The sequence below is a fragment of the Hippocampus comes genome, unplaced genomic scaffold (assembly GCF_001891065.2).
Source record: "Hippocampus comes isolate QL1 unplaced genomic scaffold, H_comes_QL1_v1.1 scaffold156, whole genome shotgun sequence".
In the NCBI taxonomy this organism is placed as follows: Eukaryota; Metazoa; Chordata; class Actinopteri; order Syngnathiformes; family Syngnathidae; genus Hippocampus; species Hippocampus comes.
The window spans coordinates 4,218,531-4,238,999 of NW_017805744.1; the positions used below are offsets into that span (position 1 = coordinate 4,218,531).

Consider the following 20,469-nt stretch of genomic DNA (forward strand, 5'->3'; position numbering starts at 1 on the left):
AAAAAACAGGTTAGTGACATATTTTTAAAATTCAATTGGCTGCAAAGCTTCTTTCAGAACCGGCATTGTTCTATTGTTTTTTTTTCGAAGAAAAAAAAAAAAAAAAAAACACATTTTAAAATGATAAAAATCCTCAAATGTTTCATTGAATTACGTGTCTGACATCTCTGCCGTGCTCCACTGTGCTGCGCTGGACTGCGATTTGCCAGTCTGCATTTCTGTGGGCGTGACTACAAAAAAAGTCTCTGCTGTCTGATGTTTGAAGGACAAACTGCAGATAAATGATCCACTGAAAACAAATCGTGGGCTAAATCTGTGATTTCAAGGTTTATGGCTGCATTGAAATCCGAGAGACATATATCTTGGTGATTTAATTACTTTTTCTGGATACTTGGTTTTCTCAAATTTTACTTTGGTATTCCGAACAGCAGTCAAATCTATCCTTACTTCATGTAAAATTATAAGTAACATTCACCTATACTAACACGTTGAGTGATGCAACGGTACCTGAACCAAATCGCTACTAACTTTCCTGAATCTCTGAACCTCACTTTCTGGGATGTTTTTCTTGGGGTGACGCCTGGTTTCCTGTGTGCAGCGATCTTGGAATGGGAGTTGGCCCCATTGTTACACTGATCAATGAGTACAAGTGCTGAGTGCAAAAGGACTGGCCCCTACATGTCAAAACTGAAAAGTGAATTAAACCTTCAAGTAGACCAGAATTAATCTTTTAGATTCCAAAAGATATGCTCTTCCCTATTCAGTTCTGCACTGAACTTCAAAATTACCAAAATGAAGTTCGCCCACTCTTGTTCTCAGTAGGCTAAATATGAATGATGGATGTTGCTCCCTTTACAATAAAAAGAAAAGGAATTGCATCAGGCTCTTACAGTGCATTTTTAATGAGTCATCAGTAAAATGAATAAAAACGATCAGCAGGTATTTTCTGGTTTCCTGTTGTCAATTTGATGGTGAAATTAAATCTGTTTGACATAAAACAAAGTGGTCGGGGCTGTGGCATGCCAGTGCATCTGTTTAGTGTGCCAGCATGCAGCCAGCATAGAAAGAAAGTAGATGCCACTTTAAAGAGGATCACGCAGGAATGTGCATGATTTGGTCTGGATGTCACGCACATGTTTTGGCTTACAGGCCACCAAAACATGTTGACAATGTTGATGATGATGTAGTGTGCAAAACAGTCCTTTAGTAGAAATGTAGTAGCAAGAGGAGATTTGTTATTAGTTGTTTTCCTTGCAAAAGAGGAGCAATTCCAGGGTGAAGGCTGTCTGCAAAGTCTTCCGAATAAGAATGACACCGGAGCCGCTGTCACATTTATACTAATAAACAATTCACAAACACACCACTGTTGATGTTTACTCAGCTGCAGGAGTCCAGAGATATTTGTAAGGTGGATGAAGGCAGAATTGGTGATGTGGAATTGAAATGATATCTTGAAGCCTGGAATAATCTCCAGGTTGCAGAGTTTCGGAGAAGGAAGGGTGGTTCATGGAGATGTCTCCAACCTTCCTCAGCAGCGCCTCAGGGGCCGCAAACATGAACACCGTCTTGACAGAAATTAGATTCATTTGATGCGAGCTCGGTCCGTCAGGGTCTCTCAAAGCAAATCAATTCAAATTTATTTCAAGAGCACTTTAACTACAACCGCAGTTGTAATGTGTTGTACGCAAACCATAAAAAACAAGAAATGTTATGTTATTTTCTGTGTGTTTCCATATGGTTGCTGATGTTTGAATTGTGATTTTTATGTGGAGGAGGGCATGTGCAATTTCATTGTTTTTTCATGCAATGACAATAAAACGACATTTGAATTAAAAAGAAATTATACATTCATAAAAAGCAAAACGAAATTATTTTCCAAATTAAATATGCAAGAGCTCCTGTTACGTTTGCAGTAAGCCTGAAGTCGGCGCAGTTTTGTTTCCTCTTGTTGCGAGAAGCTGTTAGTAGATCAGAGAGGAGCAAGATTGAAGTCTCCAATGACCAGTATGAGGGCGCCAGGATACACAAATTGTAATCTCGTGATCACAGTGTGAATGACGTCACTCATGTTTGCTTCAAACTGGGTTTGAATGTAAACAACTGTGTCGTTGGCGTGTAACGTACATACAGGAGCATTGGTTTATTTCCCTGTTCCATTTAGTCCTGTCTTTCGCTTCAACTTCACTTTATTTTATTTTAGCCCCATTTAGCAGATGTCCATGTTGGGGTGAAGCTCCTCCTGGTTGTTGCGTCCCAGACAAGTGGAAAACATCCCTTAGCACTGAAAACAGTCCAAAGTGGCTTAATATGACGTACACCAAACATTTAATAATAATAAAAAAACGGGTAGAAGATTACAAATCAAGGAGACAATTAGCAGAGCGGTTGTAACAGGCTGCCAACTCATTGGCGCCTCTTTCATCAATTTTTACCGTCAGGCTCCTCCATACTTGTCTGATCTGATGTCATTTTATAGTCCTGTTAGGTCAGTGTGTGACTGGATTGTCCTTAATGTTCGTCACACAAGATTAACAAGTAAAGATGATAGTGCCTTGGCCCCAAATTGTGAAATGCGGTTCCAGTTGAGCTAAGTGATCCGCTGTATGTGTACGTTCTATACCTGTGTTTAGTTTAACTGTAAACTTCAACTGGGAGTGGCATCAAACAACCCGAAGTCTCTCTTTGAAGAATTGTTCAGTATTTGCCAAAGTGCTGCTTATTGTGACGCGAGTTAATTTTCCTTCCCTTATAGAGCCTTCCTATGTCAATGTTGCACTTGCAATTCTCAGCAAAAAAAACGGCCAAATGAGGACTGTAAAAAAATGACCGCGTAAAGCCGCAAAATGGCAGAATTATGAAAGACAACTGCACTGTTTTGCGACTCTGTGTTCGAATTCACTCTCTGAGAAGTGATTCAGAAATAAAATATGTGTGTGTGTGTGTGTGTGTGTGTGTGTGTGTGTGTGTGTGTGTGTGTGTGTGTGTGTGTGTGTGTGTGTGGTGTTATTAGAGACCTGAAGAGACTGAGTTTCACCCCAGAGCAAATGTTCATCCCTCCCCCACATCCACATTGCAAATCAAGTTGTCACTAGCTAAAAGTGTATCACTTGCCCACAATTTTTCACACATTTGCATTTGGCAGGGTGCAAAAGGCCACCATACGTGGAAACCGACAGAAAACGAAATTGCGATTTCCCTGTTTAGTTTCGGTTGACAGAACAACACATTGTATCACATTTAGCTCCAAGCAGCAGATTGTGATGACTAATGATAATAAGATGAAGAATCACTCACAGCCTTTTAAGTCCACTCACTGCAAGTCTGTGCAGATGAGGCCGAGGAGAGAGGCTGGCTGGGCGTGTCGCTCAATCATACGCAATGCATTCTTTTTAAATGTTGGATGGTGAGAAAGGGAGCAAAGTGCAGGCCCTCGTGTCGCTGCACGTCCTCGTTTTCAGAAACATGAGGTGGAGGTGAATGGGAAGTTTGATGTGTTTCGAGTCGCGGCGCCGGCTGCGTGTTGCTACAAGCTCTGGCTAAGATGCACACATAGCTCTACTGTTTGTCCACACCCTCGGGACTCTAAACAGTAGCTTTGCAAACAAGGGAGTGGGGGGGTGGGGGTTGTTTGAGGTTAAGGTTGAGCAGGTGTTAAAAGAGCAGAAATGCCTTGTTGTAATTGCAGTTACATTTGGTCCTCTACTTTAGTGACTACCCTGAGGGCAAGGATGGGCAACGTAAATCCTGGAGCGGAGACACAATTTTTTATTGGTGTTTCTGGGGATCCACATAAGACCACACACTTGCTACAGTAATCAGATGCATTCCAAAAATGCTATTTTAAATATGGACAAATACATGCATACATGTATAATATGTGCTCTTAATACAAAATATATTTAATATTTACAAATGCATTAACAATGCATTTATAAAAGATCCACTATTCCAACCAAACAAAAAAAAAGGGTTTGAGGCAAACAACAAAATGAACACATACCTTTTTTTTCCCAGTGCAGAAAGTTCTCTTGCATAAAAATTACCATTCAAGGATTTTTTTTTTTTTTTTTACAAAAATCAATTTAATCAAAATTGTAATATTTTTGAGGTACTATGTTTGTCTTGCATATACTGTACTTCCAAATATGCAAAAAATTATTAGGCCTACAGCCATCTCGTCACCTCTGCCTCCCGCGTCCTAGGAGGCCATTATGTCGTCCAGCTTCACGGTTCACGATGTTTTATTCACAGGACAGCGACAATATATTCAATTAATCAAGAGGTCACTCAGTATGGTCTGGCCACCAGTTCCCCATCCCTGCCCTTGGGCTACGTGAGAACATTGCAAGGGGTACATGAAGGCATGTAATAATTTATTTCCCAGATCAATAACCATCGGCACAATCAAGCCCAAATCACAACAGATGACCTCTGATGTCAAACATGTTTGAATTAATTGTACCGTTTTTGAATTAAAGTGTACCGTACACGTTTTCCTGCTTTTATCAAATGGCAACCTCTGTTGTCAAACACGTTGACATTATTTTACATACTTAAGACATAATATTATCATTAAAAATCTGAAACCTGTTGTAAAAAAAATACTTGAATGGCAAAGTTTTTTTTTAAAAAAAAGTATATAAAATGAACGAAAGTAAACGAGAGTATTTCAAAATAATGAATTATGTATTAAAGAATATATGTAAAGAAATGTGAACTTTGCATCCGGACGGCACTGATTAATTCCTGTTTACTTGCAGTTTTGCCACACTTATGGTAATGCGTGTTTATTATTTGAGAGAAAGTGCAAAGCTCTGTGTGAAGTCTCCAAATGGTGAAAACATGCCACAACAACACACTGTGATCAGTAGGATGATATCAAGCTTTTCATCTTACAATTTAATTTTTCTGTAGCAGACGTGACAGTCAGCGGTTGCTGAAAGAGCGTCAAGAAGTTAGCGGGAGAATGCCATGAAATTGATCTCTTTGAGCGACCGTTCACACCACACCGCCACATTTGCATACATTGGTTATGAATGGAGAAACTCTGCACGCTTGGTTCAAAATATTCCGCGTTTTCAAGACAGCACAGGTGACTGCAAATAGTCTGCACCATGAGATCTTCTTCTCCGTCACTGAGGCTGAATTTATCATTTTGTTTTGTTTTTCTTTGATTACAATAATGCAATAAAATGAAACAGATAAAATAAATAAAAATGTTGCCAACCAGACCGGCCATTCACTATACGCAAAATAAACTGCGACAATTATCACACATATTGTACTGTAATCTGTTACAATTCCCTCAACTGCATCATAAGATTCATCCTAGTTATGATGTGACGCAATAAATCGGGCGCATCATTCACTCTAATTCAACACAATTCACTCCTTTACAAGGTAATTCCGACATAATTCAATCCAACTACCAGATTCAGCCGCTTCGAAGTTGACTTGTTGAGTCCTGATGCTGAGTCGCCAAGTCAAGATGAGTTGCTTTCAAAAGAGTCTCAGACAAGTCAACATTTGAGTGACAGCCACGGTGTCGCAGAAGACAAAAATGTTCCCAGGCGGGCTTTGTGTGTCTTCACGGCGGGTTTACTGGCCCAGTGAAAGCTCCTAATGACTAAAACACTCTTCCTTAGCATACCCACCTGTTCTCATCATGACCTCCCGGGTGGGGGGGGTTAACATAAGGGCTTGTTTGCTCTGCTGTCAATGTGACCACCCCCACGACCCCAGCGGGGTCTCGACTCACGTAAAAAAAAAAAAAAAAAAAATCTCCAAAACCCCCTTCAAAGTGAAAGCTTCCAGATTGACTCTCAAGATGTTGACTGGTTGGATGTGCTGTACACAGACCAGGCACCAATGTTTATTCTGGATTTTTTGGGCCTTTTCAAAGCTTTGTACCTGAGCAAACTCCTACTCGGGGAAATGAGCAAATCACGGCTGCAAATCATATTTTGATTTCCCCAACTCAACTTGATCAATTAAGCCCTTTTAAAACAAGCGCAGCTGAAACAGTGCTATACATGAATACAAATCAAACAAAATCCAACTAACCATAACAATTTAAAAACATTAAAAGTGGGAAAAACTTATAATCAGTAAATTCAGGACACCAGAACGAGGACAGAGTGTCAAGCTGTTTTGAAAGCTAAATAAATTTGGATTCGAAGGTGGCTTTGAAAAATGGTCAAGGGGGCACCGAAAAGTCATTCCGTAGTTTGGACCAGCAGCAGAAAAGCCCAATCTCCTCTGCGCTTCCATTTGGTCCCCCAGTAGATGCTGATCAGCCGACCTAAGGCACTGAGCAGGAGTTTAGGGATGGAGCAGCTCATCGAGTTGCGGCTGGGAGAAACCATTTTGAAATTTGAAAACACACAGCCGAATTTTAAAATGGATTCTAAAGTTCACAAGCAACCTGTCGTGAGGGAGGCCAGTATATAGGACTTAACATGCTCCCTCTTACATGTTCCAGTTAAGAGGGAGGCAGCAACATTTTGACTCAAACAGAAACATGTGACGAAGGACTGGCAGACTCCAAATGCGCTACTGTAATCCTGGTGAAATAATGATGAAGGCTCTGATTACTCTTTCCAAGAGGACAAATACAAATATGAGGAAAGTGAGTTACGAGTTTGTTCACGGAATAAACTCAGCAGTCAAAGTACCGCTGTGTACGAGATGATCGCTGCTCATTTGCCAAAGTTGTGAGTTTTCATGGTACAGGAACAGGAAGTTTGAAGTGAAGCTTTCGGGCAAATTCCAGGGCTCGTACTTTGATGAAGAAATTCACCCAAATGAGCCCTAATCGGAAGCACGTTTACTAGCCATCAATATTTGATGATCATCATCGTCTGTCACTGCTTGCAACTTCAGTCGTGCTTGTTGTTTACGGAAAAGTAAAAATTGTCTCCATGACGAATTCAGGACTTGAGGCGAAAGTTTTTTTTTTTTTTTTAAGAGTAAAATGACAAGCTGGCATTCAAGTCATAAACATTCAGTGGGATTTAAAGAGCCTGAGGCTGAAAGTCAGCTTTTGCAATGGAGCGCCTCACATGAGATGTCAAATAAAGGAAATTTCAGTGTAAAATATGTCTTTTCACTCTGCAGGCATAATAAAGCATTTGACACCACATGAACACACCTTTTGTTTGAACTTGTTAATTAAAGAAATGCGCCAGCGTTTCAGCAGGGACGGATGGATCGTAATTCAGATGGGCGGATGTTTGACATTAATGGTTGACGTGATTGTAGTCCTTAAAAGTCAGTCATTATGCTTTGTTCCTGTTCGACTTTCTGTGGGATGTCCTCAGCATTATCTTGAGCAGCGTAAGGGCAAGATGAACAAGCTTCTGTTGCTTTGAAATTTCTCATCGGGATACAATTCTTAGTGGGCACATGATGTCGGTTTGATGTTGAAGATTGGACTTTGATGTCATATTGAATGGACATCAGATGTCCGCTAGCTTTTAAAGTTAGCGATGTTACAATACGCTCTGTAACAGATTGCACTGGTGTCGGTGCCTTGTTAAGCCCAAGTTCGGCTTCAGTATCTGAGACAAAGCATATGCAGCAGACGTGGTTGTTGCCATCTTATCTATCCACTCCCGCTGACTGTCGATCACAAATCGAACACCCCTGTCCATTTGTAATTGGATAAGCAAGTCAGGGGCCAGAAGCAGAGCAACCCCCTGCCTTCTGCCGAGGAAGTTTGGTCGAGTGGACAATTATTTTTTTTTGTGTGTTTGTGTTGCGACCGAAAGTGATGATTTGTTGTCTCAACTAAAGACATGATACGATCCAATAAATTTGTATTTTGCCGGTGATCAATTCAGGGCATACCTACAGTATCACCTGTCTTGCCCAAGGTCAGCCGTGAAAAGTTCCAACACACCCGCAACCTTAATGAGGCCAAACTGGAATTGAACCTCTGCACTATGAGGTTGACGCGCTAACCACTGGGCCACCGGGCCGCCCAAAAAACATGAAATGATTCAAAACTGAGTTCCATGAATATAAATGCCATTAATTAAAAGAAGAATATCATAACAAGTAAAAAAATGCAATAAACATTTTTAAACTGCATTGAAAATGTCATGAAATAAGGCCGCTGGTCATTACAGAAATATTATGGTTCACAATGTCATTCATTATTTCACATTTTAGATCATTTACTTGTATTTTAATGATCTTGATTGATACTTTAATTAGCCTGACATTTATTTCATTTTATCACACACACAAAACAATCTTCAGAGATACCTTTACTGCTTTATTTGGAATTATTCCATTGAAGTTTTCTCATAGTGTTTTTTTTTCCTCCTTTTTTTTAATGCAAAATGCATTGAAAGAAATGTGAGAAACAAAAGAAAAATACAAGCCCTTGCTTTCATTAGCCTTCCATCACACATGCAAGAAAAGTGGCAGTAAAACACACACACACACACACACACACACACACACACACACACACACGCACACACACACACACACACACACACACACAAAATTGCACATTTTTTACACTTTCAAAACACTTGTCATTGCAGTTGTGCTTTTGTTGAGGAGTAATTGGCACACTCATTTCCCAGGACTTGCATACATTAGCATTAATTCCATGTGTGTGCGTGTGTGTGCACAGGTGTCATCAGTACGGTGGCAGCGTTGGATCGTGAGGATAAAGCAGAGCACAGTATTGAGGTGAGACCTGAACACCTTCTTTCTTTCTTTCCATTTTCAAGTATGGGAAGCTTGCCTCTCATTACAATACTACATAATAAGTCACTCAAGTACGATGTTATACAATTCCTTGCAAATCCATCCGATGCATTGAACTTCGTTCCAGTTAGATTACGATTCACTCAAATTACAATACGATACAATTCACGCTAATTATGATACAATTCACTCCAATTATGACACGTCATGGTTGACTCCAATCATTGTATGGTCAGGTCATCGTGTCCGACAACGGCTCTCCGTCACTTCACTCCACCGCAACCGTGGTGGTCCGCGTGCTGGATGACAACGACAATTGGCCCAAGTTCACAGACAAACTTTTCCACGTCAAGCTACTGGCCCAGCGCCAGCAGGACGGCCGTCTGGAAGTCTGCCGAATGATGGCCAGTGACGACGATGAGGGTTCCAACGCCGATGTGATGTACACGCTACAAGACGACCACGATGGCAGTTTCCACATTGATTCGCTGACCGGTGTGGTGACGTCGCTTGGAGACTTTTGGCCTGGGAATTACACCATTCTCACGGTAGTTTACACTTGAAATTCTTCATTCGCTAGCGTGATGATGTGAACACCCACTCCGGGTTAGGGACCACGGGGTCATGGTCGTGACACAAAGAAGAATTGACACCTCCCAATATTTTTTTTTCCACAATTACCTATTTTAATAGATAAAACAAAAATAAACTTTGATCCCAAAACATTTATAATTTCAAAACATCGTCCAAAGTGACCCCAACACATTGTGTTAACTGAAAGTGTGAGGACACAAAATCAGTATTGAGCCACTTTGCAACCTGTACAAATTTTATTACTCATTTCCTATTCACCATTTTGTTGCACTTTTGCATTGTGTGTGAGGAATAAAATTATGATATGTGTAAAAAAATAAATAAATAAAATAATACAAATAATACAAAGTCCGAGAAAGTACAAAAAAACCCCAACAAAAAAATCCAACAAAGTGCAGTAGAAACAAAGAAAGTCCAACAAAATGTGTGGAAAAAGAAACAAAGAACTAAACAAAGTGCATAAGAAGTCAGGAAAGTATGGAACAACAACATGTGTGAGGAAACAAAAGTCCATTAAAGTTTGTAATGGACAAAGTACAAAAACAAAACGATATTACTCTGTGTATATGCTAATTGAATTAGCATCCATGAGTCAGCACTTATTAATCTTCGAATGTGATTGCATGACTAATTTTACCGGTTTTCTTGCGACATTTTGTAGATTAAAGCGACGGATGCTGGCAACCCGCCGCTGTCGTCGGCAGCGAGGCTGGACATAGAGTGGACTTCACCCGAGCCGCCTTCCGCCGAGCCCATCGCCTTTGACGAGCCTCACTTCACCTTCGCCGTCATGGAAACGGAACCCGTCACTCACATGGTGGGCATCATCATGACCGAGACATACCGACTGCGCTGGTTTCACATCGTAGGTAAGATAATTGTGCTGGTTTGGACGTTTTCTTGGAGAGCCGACTTATTGGAGGTTCTCGTTTTATGGCAACGAATCAAATTTTGCTGTCAAACTGAAAGCCATCTGCCAAGTATTTGTATACAAAGGTCAAATCGAGTAATAATCAAAAAAAAAAATTGTGGAGGACTTTGTTGGGGAAGGACACCTGGAAATGACCACAATAACTCTAAAACCCACGACCTCTGCACTGTGAGGTTGACGCGCTAACCACGAGACCACGGGGCCGCTCGCGCCCGAATTAGTTGCACCAAAATTTTTTATCGCATCACATTCACAGAGCTGTCATTTCCCTAATTGTAAGTACACAGTTGTATCACATCGGTGAAATTAGTGACATATGATGAATGTATTTTTATTTTGTATAAACACAATCACTATTGTGTTTTCTCTTTTTTATAACCTACTCTTGCATCCCCCTGAATACCTATCTGCAATGCAGTTTATTTGCATCAATTTTAATGTCTATACACCACTACTTTTCCATATTAATGGTACATATGACAGATTCACAAAGTTTTAGTCAATAATATATGAGATTTATGAATGGTAGGGTGAGGGTGGTCATCTTCCTCCGGAGCTGTGTAGCTCATCTCCACTTTGTGACGCTGACCCAGAAAAACATGAAGAACAATTGTGGAATGAAAAAAGGAGTGAAAAATTGAATTCCAGCACAAAGGCTCCTTTTGTTGCAGCATCACTCACAGAAAGCACTCAAGTATTAGCATTTAGCATTAGCATGGCTTTTCGAGGGTAAAAGGCTTCCTGATGCACCGCAAACAGGAAGTGGATCCCGCCAATTAATTTAAATTAATTAAAGGGAATGTTATTTACTTCATATGAAACTGACTGAAACAAATGGAATCCTGTGTGTGTGTGTGTGTGTGTGTGTGTGTGTGTGTGTGTGTGTGTGTGTGTGTGTGTGTGTGTGTAGCAGGAGTGGAGAAAAGGTCATTCAAGAAAATTTTATTAGAGTGTTGACAACATAAATACATATCCAAATATTCATCTTTAAATAATCCACAAATTGTAAAACAAAAAAAAAAGTCAGTCACACACGAACACATGTACACCAAATAATATGATTTACGTCAGTGCTTGAAGTGGAAAAAAAATAAGTGCTGGTACTCCTCTTATTCAACTGTTGTCAGGTAAATTAGGCAGTGGTTAACTGCCAACTATTAAGTTCATGAATTGATGAATAAATATATGACAAACTCGAAATAATCCACAGTGTCCAAAAAGTCCATGGCACTCTAGTCACAAAACGTTATGCTGTATACTGCCACGTTCACATTTGGGATGGCTTCTTTCTTCTCTCACCAGTTACTTGTGATCCCACCAACTTGTACAATCGAAATAAACAAGATAGAATTAATCCACACAGTGAAAAAAAAAGATCATCGTATAACATACATATGCCATCGCTGAGGTTTGTTATCTTTCTGTCTGTCAGGTGGAGATGAGGAAAAGGACTTTGACATCCAGAGGAACTCAGGCACAATTTCCATCGCCCGCCGACTAGACGCCGCCCGCCGCTCCAACTACAACCTGACGGTGCAAGTCACCGACAGCCACCACAGCTCCACCGTGCAGGTTGGAATTTGTAAAAACACGTTCTGTGCCTTTTTTATGATTTCCGTGAAGCGTCCCACTTTGGGCGGAAAGCGTTCCAGTCAGATGTACACAAAGAAACAGAGCCCCCGAGCTGCATCCGGCCCTTAATTACGACTGCCTCCCCGTTGCCCACAAACTCTTTTAAGATCACAAGAGATCAGGCATTCTCAGAGTAAATTGGTGCCTTGGGATAGGTTAGGTTAAATCATTCCGTTATCATGCTCATAACAGAAATCATCTTTCCCCATTGACATGAACAAAATAAATCCCATTAATCCGACTCACCCCCCATTCCGCCCCCCCCCTGCTCACTCGGATCTCAAGGCACCACTGTGGCAGTTTCACCTTACGACACACTGCTCTTTACGCCGTCGACCAACACATTCATGTACGCGAGGCTGTTGGCGCACCAGCTGGGCATCGACCGTTTGGCTGGCGCGGCTGAATTGAAAAGAGTTTTCTTTCATGATTTATTTTGGTTGGGTCAGCACGTGTATGCCAGAGCTGCATGCCAACAATGTACAGACTGTTAGTGGGTCCCTGAGTTCACTGCTGCGAGTGCAATTTTCAACTTTCATGGACACTTTGCCAGCTGTGAGAGCAGAGCCGATATTATACGAAAATGTTCCATGTGTGCTGCTCAAGGAAAACTGGATGGTGATAATCTGCAATTGGCGGTAAAATGGACTTTAAAAATGTGCATTCATTCTCCCTCAAACCAGCACAAGACCCATGTGCTCAATACACATGTAGAGAATAGCTGTGATAAAGATTTCCAGTCTGAAATATTTTTAGACAAAGCATTGTAACTGTGCAGAGGTGGGCATTAAGTCACTGATTCCTTCAGAATTTCAGGCTGACACACATGGGCCCAGTCTGTCACTTGTTAGCGAAAGCCAAACGGTGTCGGGAGCATAATTTCAACGTTACACAAGTCGACAGGCAGCCAAATAAAGATAAAAAAACTGCGAGACACACACACACACACACACACACACACACACACACACACACACACACACACACACACACACACACGCAGGTACGCACGCGCGCACGTACACACACAGGGCAAGGTGATTAGTGAAATAAAAACAATATGATTGCATGTGTGTGTGTGTGTGTGTGTGTGTGTGTGTGTGTGTGTGTGTGTGTGTGTGAGATTTCCACCGCTGAGTCACTGCGATAGCAAACAGCAACCTCTGTGATTTGTTTTCATCTCTTGCATATTGGATGTTATTTCTATAACGTGGCCGCTTTTTTTTTGTGGGTTTTTTTTGGACCATAGGCCTACATCCGCGTTCTGGACATGAATGAACATCGGCCTATCTTCCTCAAGACGCTCTATGAGGTGTGTGCGTGTGTGACTTTATGTGTAGATTTGTGTGTCAATACAGTGTAAGATTCAAATCTTCGTGTACATGAAGAGTAAAAGAAGCTTTCAGTGACTTTGAGTCAACGTGTTGTAGCACGCCAGCAACCTGGATTGAGAAACGGGTAGGTTTGGGGTTTTGAATATAGGATTAGGGTTTATGGATTATAATTAGCAGGTTAGTGTTTTGGGATAATTCGGGTAATTGTTTGCAAAAAGTGGTTCATTCAAGTATGTTATAAGTAAATATTTATATACTAATTTGGAGGCAGTATACTTTAAGTGTACTTTTATAAACTTCACAGAAGTATGCTTAAGTATACTTGTCTTGTATTTAAAAGTATGCACAAGTACTTATAATTTCATTTGAAATTGGATTTGTTCCACTTTAGTATGAAAAAGTTGAAAGACTTTATGTACTTATATTCAAGTATGCTTTTTCCAAATTTCATATATACTACTTTTTCGTAAGGAGAGGGATTAGGGTTAGGATCAGGAGGAATTGGTTTCAGGTTGGAATAAAGGTTTAGATAGTCGGGAGTTTGAGTTTTTGGGTTGGGGTTCATTTTTAATGTTAGGTTTTGAGGTAAAGGTTGAGATAAATTGGTAAGGGTTAATTCAATTCAATTTGATATGTTTTTTTTTGGAGCAATAGGGATTTTGTTTTGAGGGTAAGAAAAGCTGAAAAAAATAAAACACAAAGAAAGGCACAGAAGTGAGACTTTTTTGCTGGCTAAATTGAGGTCTAGTGAGGACAGCATATAACATGAAAGTTCCAACCGAAAATGTTCGAAATTCAAAATGTCACAATGTAAATTTTCTCACTTTCTGGTCACTGTGTCTGTCAGGTGCAAGCTTATTTTACTAAACCTAAACCTAACGAAATGACTAAAACTAAAATTGGCAAAACATTTTCATCAACGAAATAAAAGAAAACCAAACATTTTTTTGAAAAAACAAAAACTAACTGAAACTGCTCAGGTGAGGGTCCCTGAGGACACGCCGGCATGGAAGGACATCCTGCACGTAGCGGCACGTGACGCTGATGCAAACAGCAAGCTGGTCTTCTCCATTCAGAGCAGCTCAAACCCCATCAGCTTCAAACTCTTCCACCTGGACCCCAAGAGCGGCGTCCTGGCCACCACCGACAAACTGGACTATGAGACCATCCCACTGCACACACTTGTTGTCATGGTAACTTCCACACTGCACTGTAAATTAGGTATACGGTAGCCCACTGTAATAGATCTTCCACTTAATCATGTGCTGAATAGGGTTGAGGTTTTGAGTCCCTCGATCACCAAAGAGTCTGAGAGGGCTTCATAGGCCCACATCACACACAAATTAATGACATCCCTTGGTTGGAGAATCATGAGAAATCCCCTTTGAGTACATAAACAAGAAGAATCCTTGAGAATGGTTCTTAGATGGAGAGATCCCCTTCCAGAATGATCAGGATGCAGCAGATGTTGAATAGGAAACATCTGTCACGATGATGCTGTGCAGTGTTAGTTAAAACAGCATGAGGGTCCATTTGATAAAATAAAGACCCGCGTCCTCGTCAGATCTTTTCCCGGTCAGTTGATGCAAGATTGTAACCGCCAAGACCTCACTTTGATCATCACCACTTTGCCCCCTTCTCTGAATAGGAGAGTAGGGGAGAGGCGGAGGGATGAGAAGCAGCAGTAAAATAGGCCAAAATCTGAATGTCTGGGATAAGGCAGGGCAAGAGACTAATTTCATACCATTTGCCGTTTAACCAACCGTGAGAGTTTAGAAATAAGTCTCGGGTTAGGGTTTAAACATTTCTACTGAGGAAGCCATGCTCATGGCCACACCATGGTTTTTCTCAAATCAGTTTCTGTTTGGAGGAGGCAACACTGAGTCAGGAGCCCCCTTTGGCCTCCCCTCCAAACCAAGATTACACAGTTCTGTAGTTATCAAAATTGTGATATAGGGCAAACGCAAAAGGCGGAACTAATTCTAGCCGGCTCTGCCTTATGTGGTATAAAGGGTTCAACAAACTGCAAAGTGTATTTCACAATGCAAGTTTATATGAATGACTCAACATAACCACCCTTCTTGTCAACTTGGCAACATTCGTGCCATATGGGCTTAACACACTCTGTAAGACAGTAAAGTCCAGCCTTAAAAATAAAATCACACCGGCCAATAAATAATACGGTCACCCCACTCTCTTGCCTCGAAACTGCACGCTTATGCAATTGCGCATTGCTCGCATCCTCTCCACTCACAGTAAATCTAAGCTGCGCATCCATAAAATTCTACCTGAACTTTAAGTAAAATGAGCACAATAAACAGACACCATTTACTAACCACCAGTTAGCCCAAATACCTGCATGCTGCTCATCAGCATTTTTTTTGAACAGCTGATGTCTTAATACCATGCATTTAACTGACAGAAAAAATATCCTTTATTCGTCATCATTGCTCTCTAAATTACACGCAAATTATTCTCAGTAAGATGAAATGGAATGTAACCTTTTAGGTGCGCGACCAGGAGATCCCAGTCAAGAGGAATTTTGCCAAGGTAATGGTGCACGTGGAGGACTGCAATGACCACGCGCCCGCCTTCCTCAGCACGCGCTACGAGGCTGCCGTGTCCAATGTGCCTCCCGGCGGCACCGAGGTGGTGCGCGTCAAGGCCCTAGACGGTGACGCGGGCAGCAACGCCGACATTGCCTACTCCCTGCATTCTGGTGAGCATCAAAGTTTTTTTAATTTTTAATTCTTCACATTTCTTCTCTTACACTTTTTTTAACAATACAAGGCGATATTTCTTAGTTGAAAATCAAGTGACAAAAAACTTTTTTTTTCGAGTGGGGGGAAGCTGGAACCGATTGTTGGCATTTCAATTCAATTAATCGGGGAAACATAATTTGACAAAAAACTAAATTGAGTTAAGAGCTTGGTCACGGAAGAAATTAAACTCATAAGTCAAAGCATCACTGTATATGTTTTCACATCTGAGACACGCCAATATTTTGTCATCTTTTCTTCACCCCGCCATCGAACATCAGCCAGTTGAGAGCTCCACTGAAACAGAGTGCTCCAGGATGCCATTATGACGCCCTGGAGAGTCGCCAGAGTGCTTTGCAATTTCCTCCCCCGGCAATCATTTTATGTTTGGGATTTCCTGGGCTCAGGCCAGCTCTCCGTGGCTGTTTTATTGTTTGCTGTGCACAGAATGTCAGAGAACAACTACCTCCCAGCTTTGGCCCTGGATTTGTCTCTTATCCTGTAGTACAATGAAAAAAAAAGGGCCTACCTGGATTTGATTTATGTGTTAGTTCCTGAACAAAGAATTCTTCTCCTACTGAGGTTTTTGTTCACATTGCATTTTTTGCTAAATAAATGAAAAAAAAAGGGGAAAAATTCATGGGAAGCAAGGAATATAAAGGCAGCCAATTTTACGATCAAATGATTAATGATTGCGCATCAATACGAATTGTAAAGCGATTTGATTGTACTGTTACAATGCAACATTACTCTCCCTTTCTTGCTCAAAACCTTCCAAATTTACCCCAACAAGGTAGCAATTCAAAAGAAGCAAACAATGTTTCTCGACATGAAAATGATAATGCAGGAAAAACAAAGAGTGAATGCTCACTCTTTGGAAGTTTGATATTTACAAATTCACCTATCGGTGGGTTTTTTTCTTTGGAATCTATTTTCTGCTATTTCCTGAAAAACACAGTTTTTCAGTATTGGTTATATTTTTCTGCTCTTACAGTAGCGCTGTAAGATGCCATAAGATAGTGCCATAGCCCTGACTAATAGGAAATTAATAACTGGTGTCAAAATATTGTTGGAGTGATACACCTTACTGAGACTGAGCTCTTTGGATGGAGGGGAAGAGGTTAATTCAGCCTGGGTTGTTAGTGGAAGTTACACAGCATCTTCCCTGCATGTAGAAGCACATTTCCGCTGCGTTTTTTAGAAATCAAAACATTTGTAAAAAGCAACATGATAAGGGGCCGCCATCTCAGTGGAGTTTTTTAAACAACATGGAATGAGGACATCAAACGCCAAATCTGCCATTACAGAAAAAGTCATGAGAAAATAATTGATTGATTGATTGATTCATGGCCAGTTCTGCTGCCTACACTGCTCTTTTCATGAATACTTTTGAATTTGCACTTTTTAAGGTTAGTTTTGCAGGGCAAGTGATGCATTTTGAAACATCACTCTAATTATAGGGAGCCCACTTCAAGAACACATTGGAATTTTGAGCTGAATTTTGAGCTAATTTGTAGATTTTATTTAACTAGTCGAACAATCAAAGAAGGGGTTCGCCTTGTTGACGACAAATTTGAAGGATTTGTACAATGGCATCAACGTTAATGGAAAATTTTGTCTTGATGAGTACTGACATTGTGTTCAGGTTTCAGTCTATCCCTTGAAACCAATAGAAAGTGGTAATTTCTAAAATGTCATGTATCCTTGAGTTTTCAGATGGTAGGAGAATGAAAAATTGAAAGATTTCCCAAGCAGATGCGACTCGCTGCACTTCCCCATATACCTGCACATTTAATTGCTATGTTCTCGCAGGGAGTTTAAAAACAAATCATGCCAGTTCCCTTCATTTATCAGAGTGATCGATTTAGTTGCTGTACCTCAGTAATGTTTTTTGCGTCTTCCACTAGCAAAGCATGAAACACATGCGGTCACTTCGACCACACCACAGTTTGAGAATCTGTGTGCTAGTGATTAGGCCTTGCAGGACAGGAAAAAGACAGTTTACAAAATAAAGCATCAGAGGCAAAAACGGTAGTCACCCTAGTCCCAGCTTTCTCCATTATTATCTCCATTCTAATAGCCACCATCCCACCTCTGATTTGCCTTTCAAACTACTTTGGAAACAGGGGAAATTTGTGGAGCGACCGTCCATCTTTTCACACAGAACAACGACACATTTCAAATCCAATTTTGAGACATTTTTTTTCCATTCTGTTGACAGGAAACATCAACAACATATTTTCCATCGATCAAGTCTCAGGCTCCATCAGCATGTCCAAACCCTTGGACATTCTGCACCAGGACCCTTTCCACCTCACGGTGAAAGCCACGGATCAGGGCTTCCCTCAGCGCAGCGACATCTGCTCCGTCCACATCCATATCCGCATCTCTGACCACAGCCTACCCGTCTTCCATGATGATGAATATCTTGCAGAAATCAGCGAACGGAGTGGCTTAGGGACACCGGTGGTCGCCATCTCTGCCTCCAGCCCGGCTGCGGTAAATTACGACATTGAAAGCGGCAACCCCAACGGAACATTTCACATTGACCGATACACTGGAATGATCACAGTCCGAAAGCTTCTGGATTTTGAGATGTGCTCCTCCTACACACTTAACGTTTCGGCATCTACTAGTTCCGGAGCTATGTCCAGGACAGCAGTTTATATCTATGTCATGGATGAGAACGATAACACTCCTATTTTTGCCAAGCGCGAGTACATTGGACAAATAGGTGAGGCGGCACACACCAATAGTCTGGTGATGTCGGAAGATAACATGCCGTTGGTTGTCCAGGCTTCAGATGTGGACCGAGATGCAAATGCGCTGCTCGTCTATGAGATCCTGGAGGAGGAGGCTGCAAAAGTGTTTAGAATTGACACTAGCACAGGTGCAATTTCACTTGCGGCGCCGTTAGACTTTGAAATCAAGGCTGAGTACCACTTCAACGTGCAGGCGAGGGATTCAGGGAAACCATCGCTGTACGCAACCCAGCCTGCCAAGGTCGCTGTGCACGTCCTGGATGTGAACGACTACCCGCCGCAGTTCACTACCGCCACCTATGAGTCGTCCGTCATCTTCCCGCCGGTCCTAGGCGCAGAGGTGACAAGAGTGGTGGCTCATGACGCAGATTCGGCAATCTCATACAGCATTGCCGAAGGAAATCTCGATGGTGCCTTTTCCATTCATCCCGCAACTGGAGTCATCATTGTGAGCAACGTGTTGAGGTTCAAGCCATTTTACCAGCTGGTAGTCAGCGCCTCAGATGGCCTACACGAGGATTCAGCCATTGTGAGGGTGAATATCACCAACGTCACAGAGAGCGGTCTCAGCTTTGAGCAAAAAACATATTCAGTGAGCGTTTCAGAGAACCTGAGCAGCGTGAAAACATTAGCTGTGCTCAAACCAAGAGGGTGTTATCTAAACGAGCCTTTGTCTTATTCACTCTTGAACCCCATGGGAAGATTTTCAATCTCCCGGACTTCTGGTGTCATGGAGACCACAGGCGTGCCATTTGACCGCGAGGACACAGATGCCTACGATGTAGTGGTGATACTACAAGACACAAGGATGCCACGAAGGACGGCCACCGCTCTGGTCAAAGTCTTTATAGATGATGTCAATGACAACCCACCTCAGTTCCTCAACCTGCCTTTCTCGATGACGATGTCTGAAGACACAGAACCGGGAGATGTTCTGTACCAGGTCACCGCCAGGGACATAGATCTGGGTGAGAACGGATCGATTGTGTACTCTATGGAGGAGGATTATGACCTCTTCAGAATCGATCCAACCATAGGTGATGTTTCGATCCAGAGGCCTCTTGATTTTGACACCCTCAGCAAATATGTCTTGACGATCCTGGCGATGGATGAAGGCGTTCCTAGTCACATGACCGAGGCACAGCTCAGTATTCAAGTCAGGAACCGGACTAACCCAGTTTTTCAGACACTATTATACCCTTTAAAAGTCCCCGAATCTGTTCCCCCTTTCACTACCATCCTGCATGTGCAGGCCAGGAATCCCGAAGGTTATCGCCTAATTTACAACCTAGTGGAGGAAAACGCCTCCAAGCACTTTCACATCGACTTCAAGACGGGTGCGTTGACAGTCACCAACTCGCTGGACTACGAGAGCCAGAACTTGCATGTGCTGACTGTGCGAGCCACAGATTCTGTGAGCGGAGCCTTTTCAGAGGCATCTATTGAAGTGGAGGTTGAAGACGTGAATGATAATGCCCCCTTTTTCTACCAGCAAAAATACACCACCAGCATCGCGGAGGGGCTTCCCATTGGCTCCTCAGTTCTGCAGCTGTCTGCCTCCGACTTGGATTCTGGCAGGAATAAAGATCTGACATTTCACATGGTGAGAACAGAAGGCAACGAAACCGATTTCTTTGACATAGACCACCAGAGTGGATTGATTTTCTTAAAGCAAGTGCTGGACCATGAAAGTGTGAATCGCTTCCGGTTGAAAATTCAAGTGGTTGAACGCC

The 20,469-nt window shown here is 41.8% G+C and overlaps 1 protein-coding gene across 2 annotated transcripts in view; it reads left to right on the forward strand.

The window, feature by feature from the left end:
• fat2 (FAT atypical cadherin 2) overlaps positions 1-20,469 on the forward strand; it is an 82,038-nt gene that overhangs the window by 17,757 nt on the left and 43,812 nt on the right. Inside the window, exons 4-11 of one of the 2 annotated variants that reach the window (XM_019883964.1) lie at positions 8,648-8,706; positions 8,961-9,272; positions 9,980-10,187; positions 11,682-11,821; positions 13,131-13,193; positions 14,196-14,408; positions 15,724-15,934; positions 18,196-20,459. In XM_019883964.1, the coding sequence (XP_019739523.1) occupies positions 8,648-8,706; positions 8,961-9,272; positions 9,980-10,187; positions 11,682-11,821; positions 13,131-13,193; positions 14,196-14,408; positions 15,724-15,934; positions 18,196-20,459 (3,470 nt within the window). The remainder of the gene's footprint in view (positions 1-8,647; positions 8,707-8,960; positions 9,273-9,979; positions 10,188-11,681; positions 11,822-13,130; positions 13,194-14,195; positions 14,409-15,723; positions 15,935-18,195; positions 20,460-20,469) is intronic. The other variant, XM_019883963.1, reaches the window with a different exon arrangement.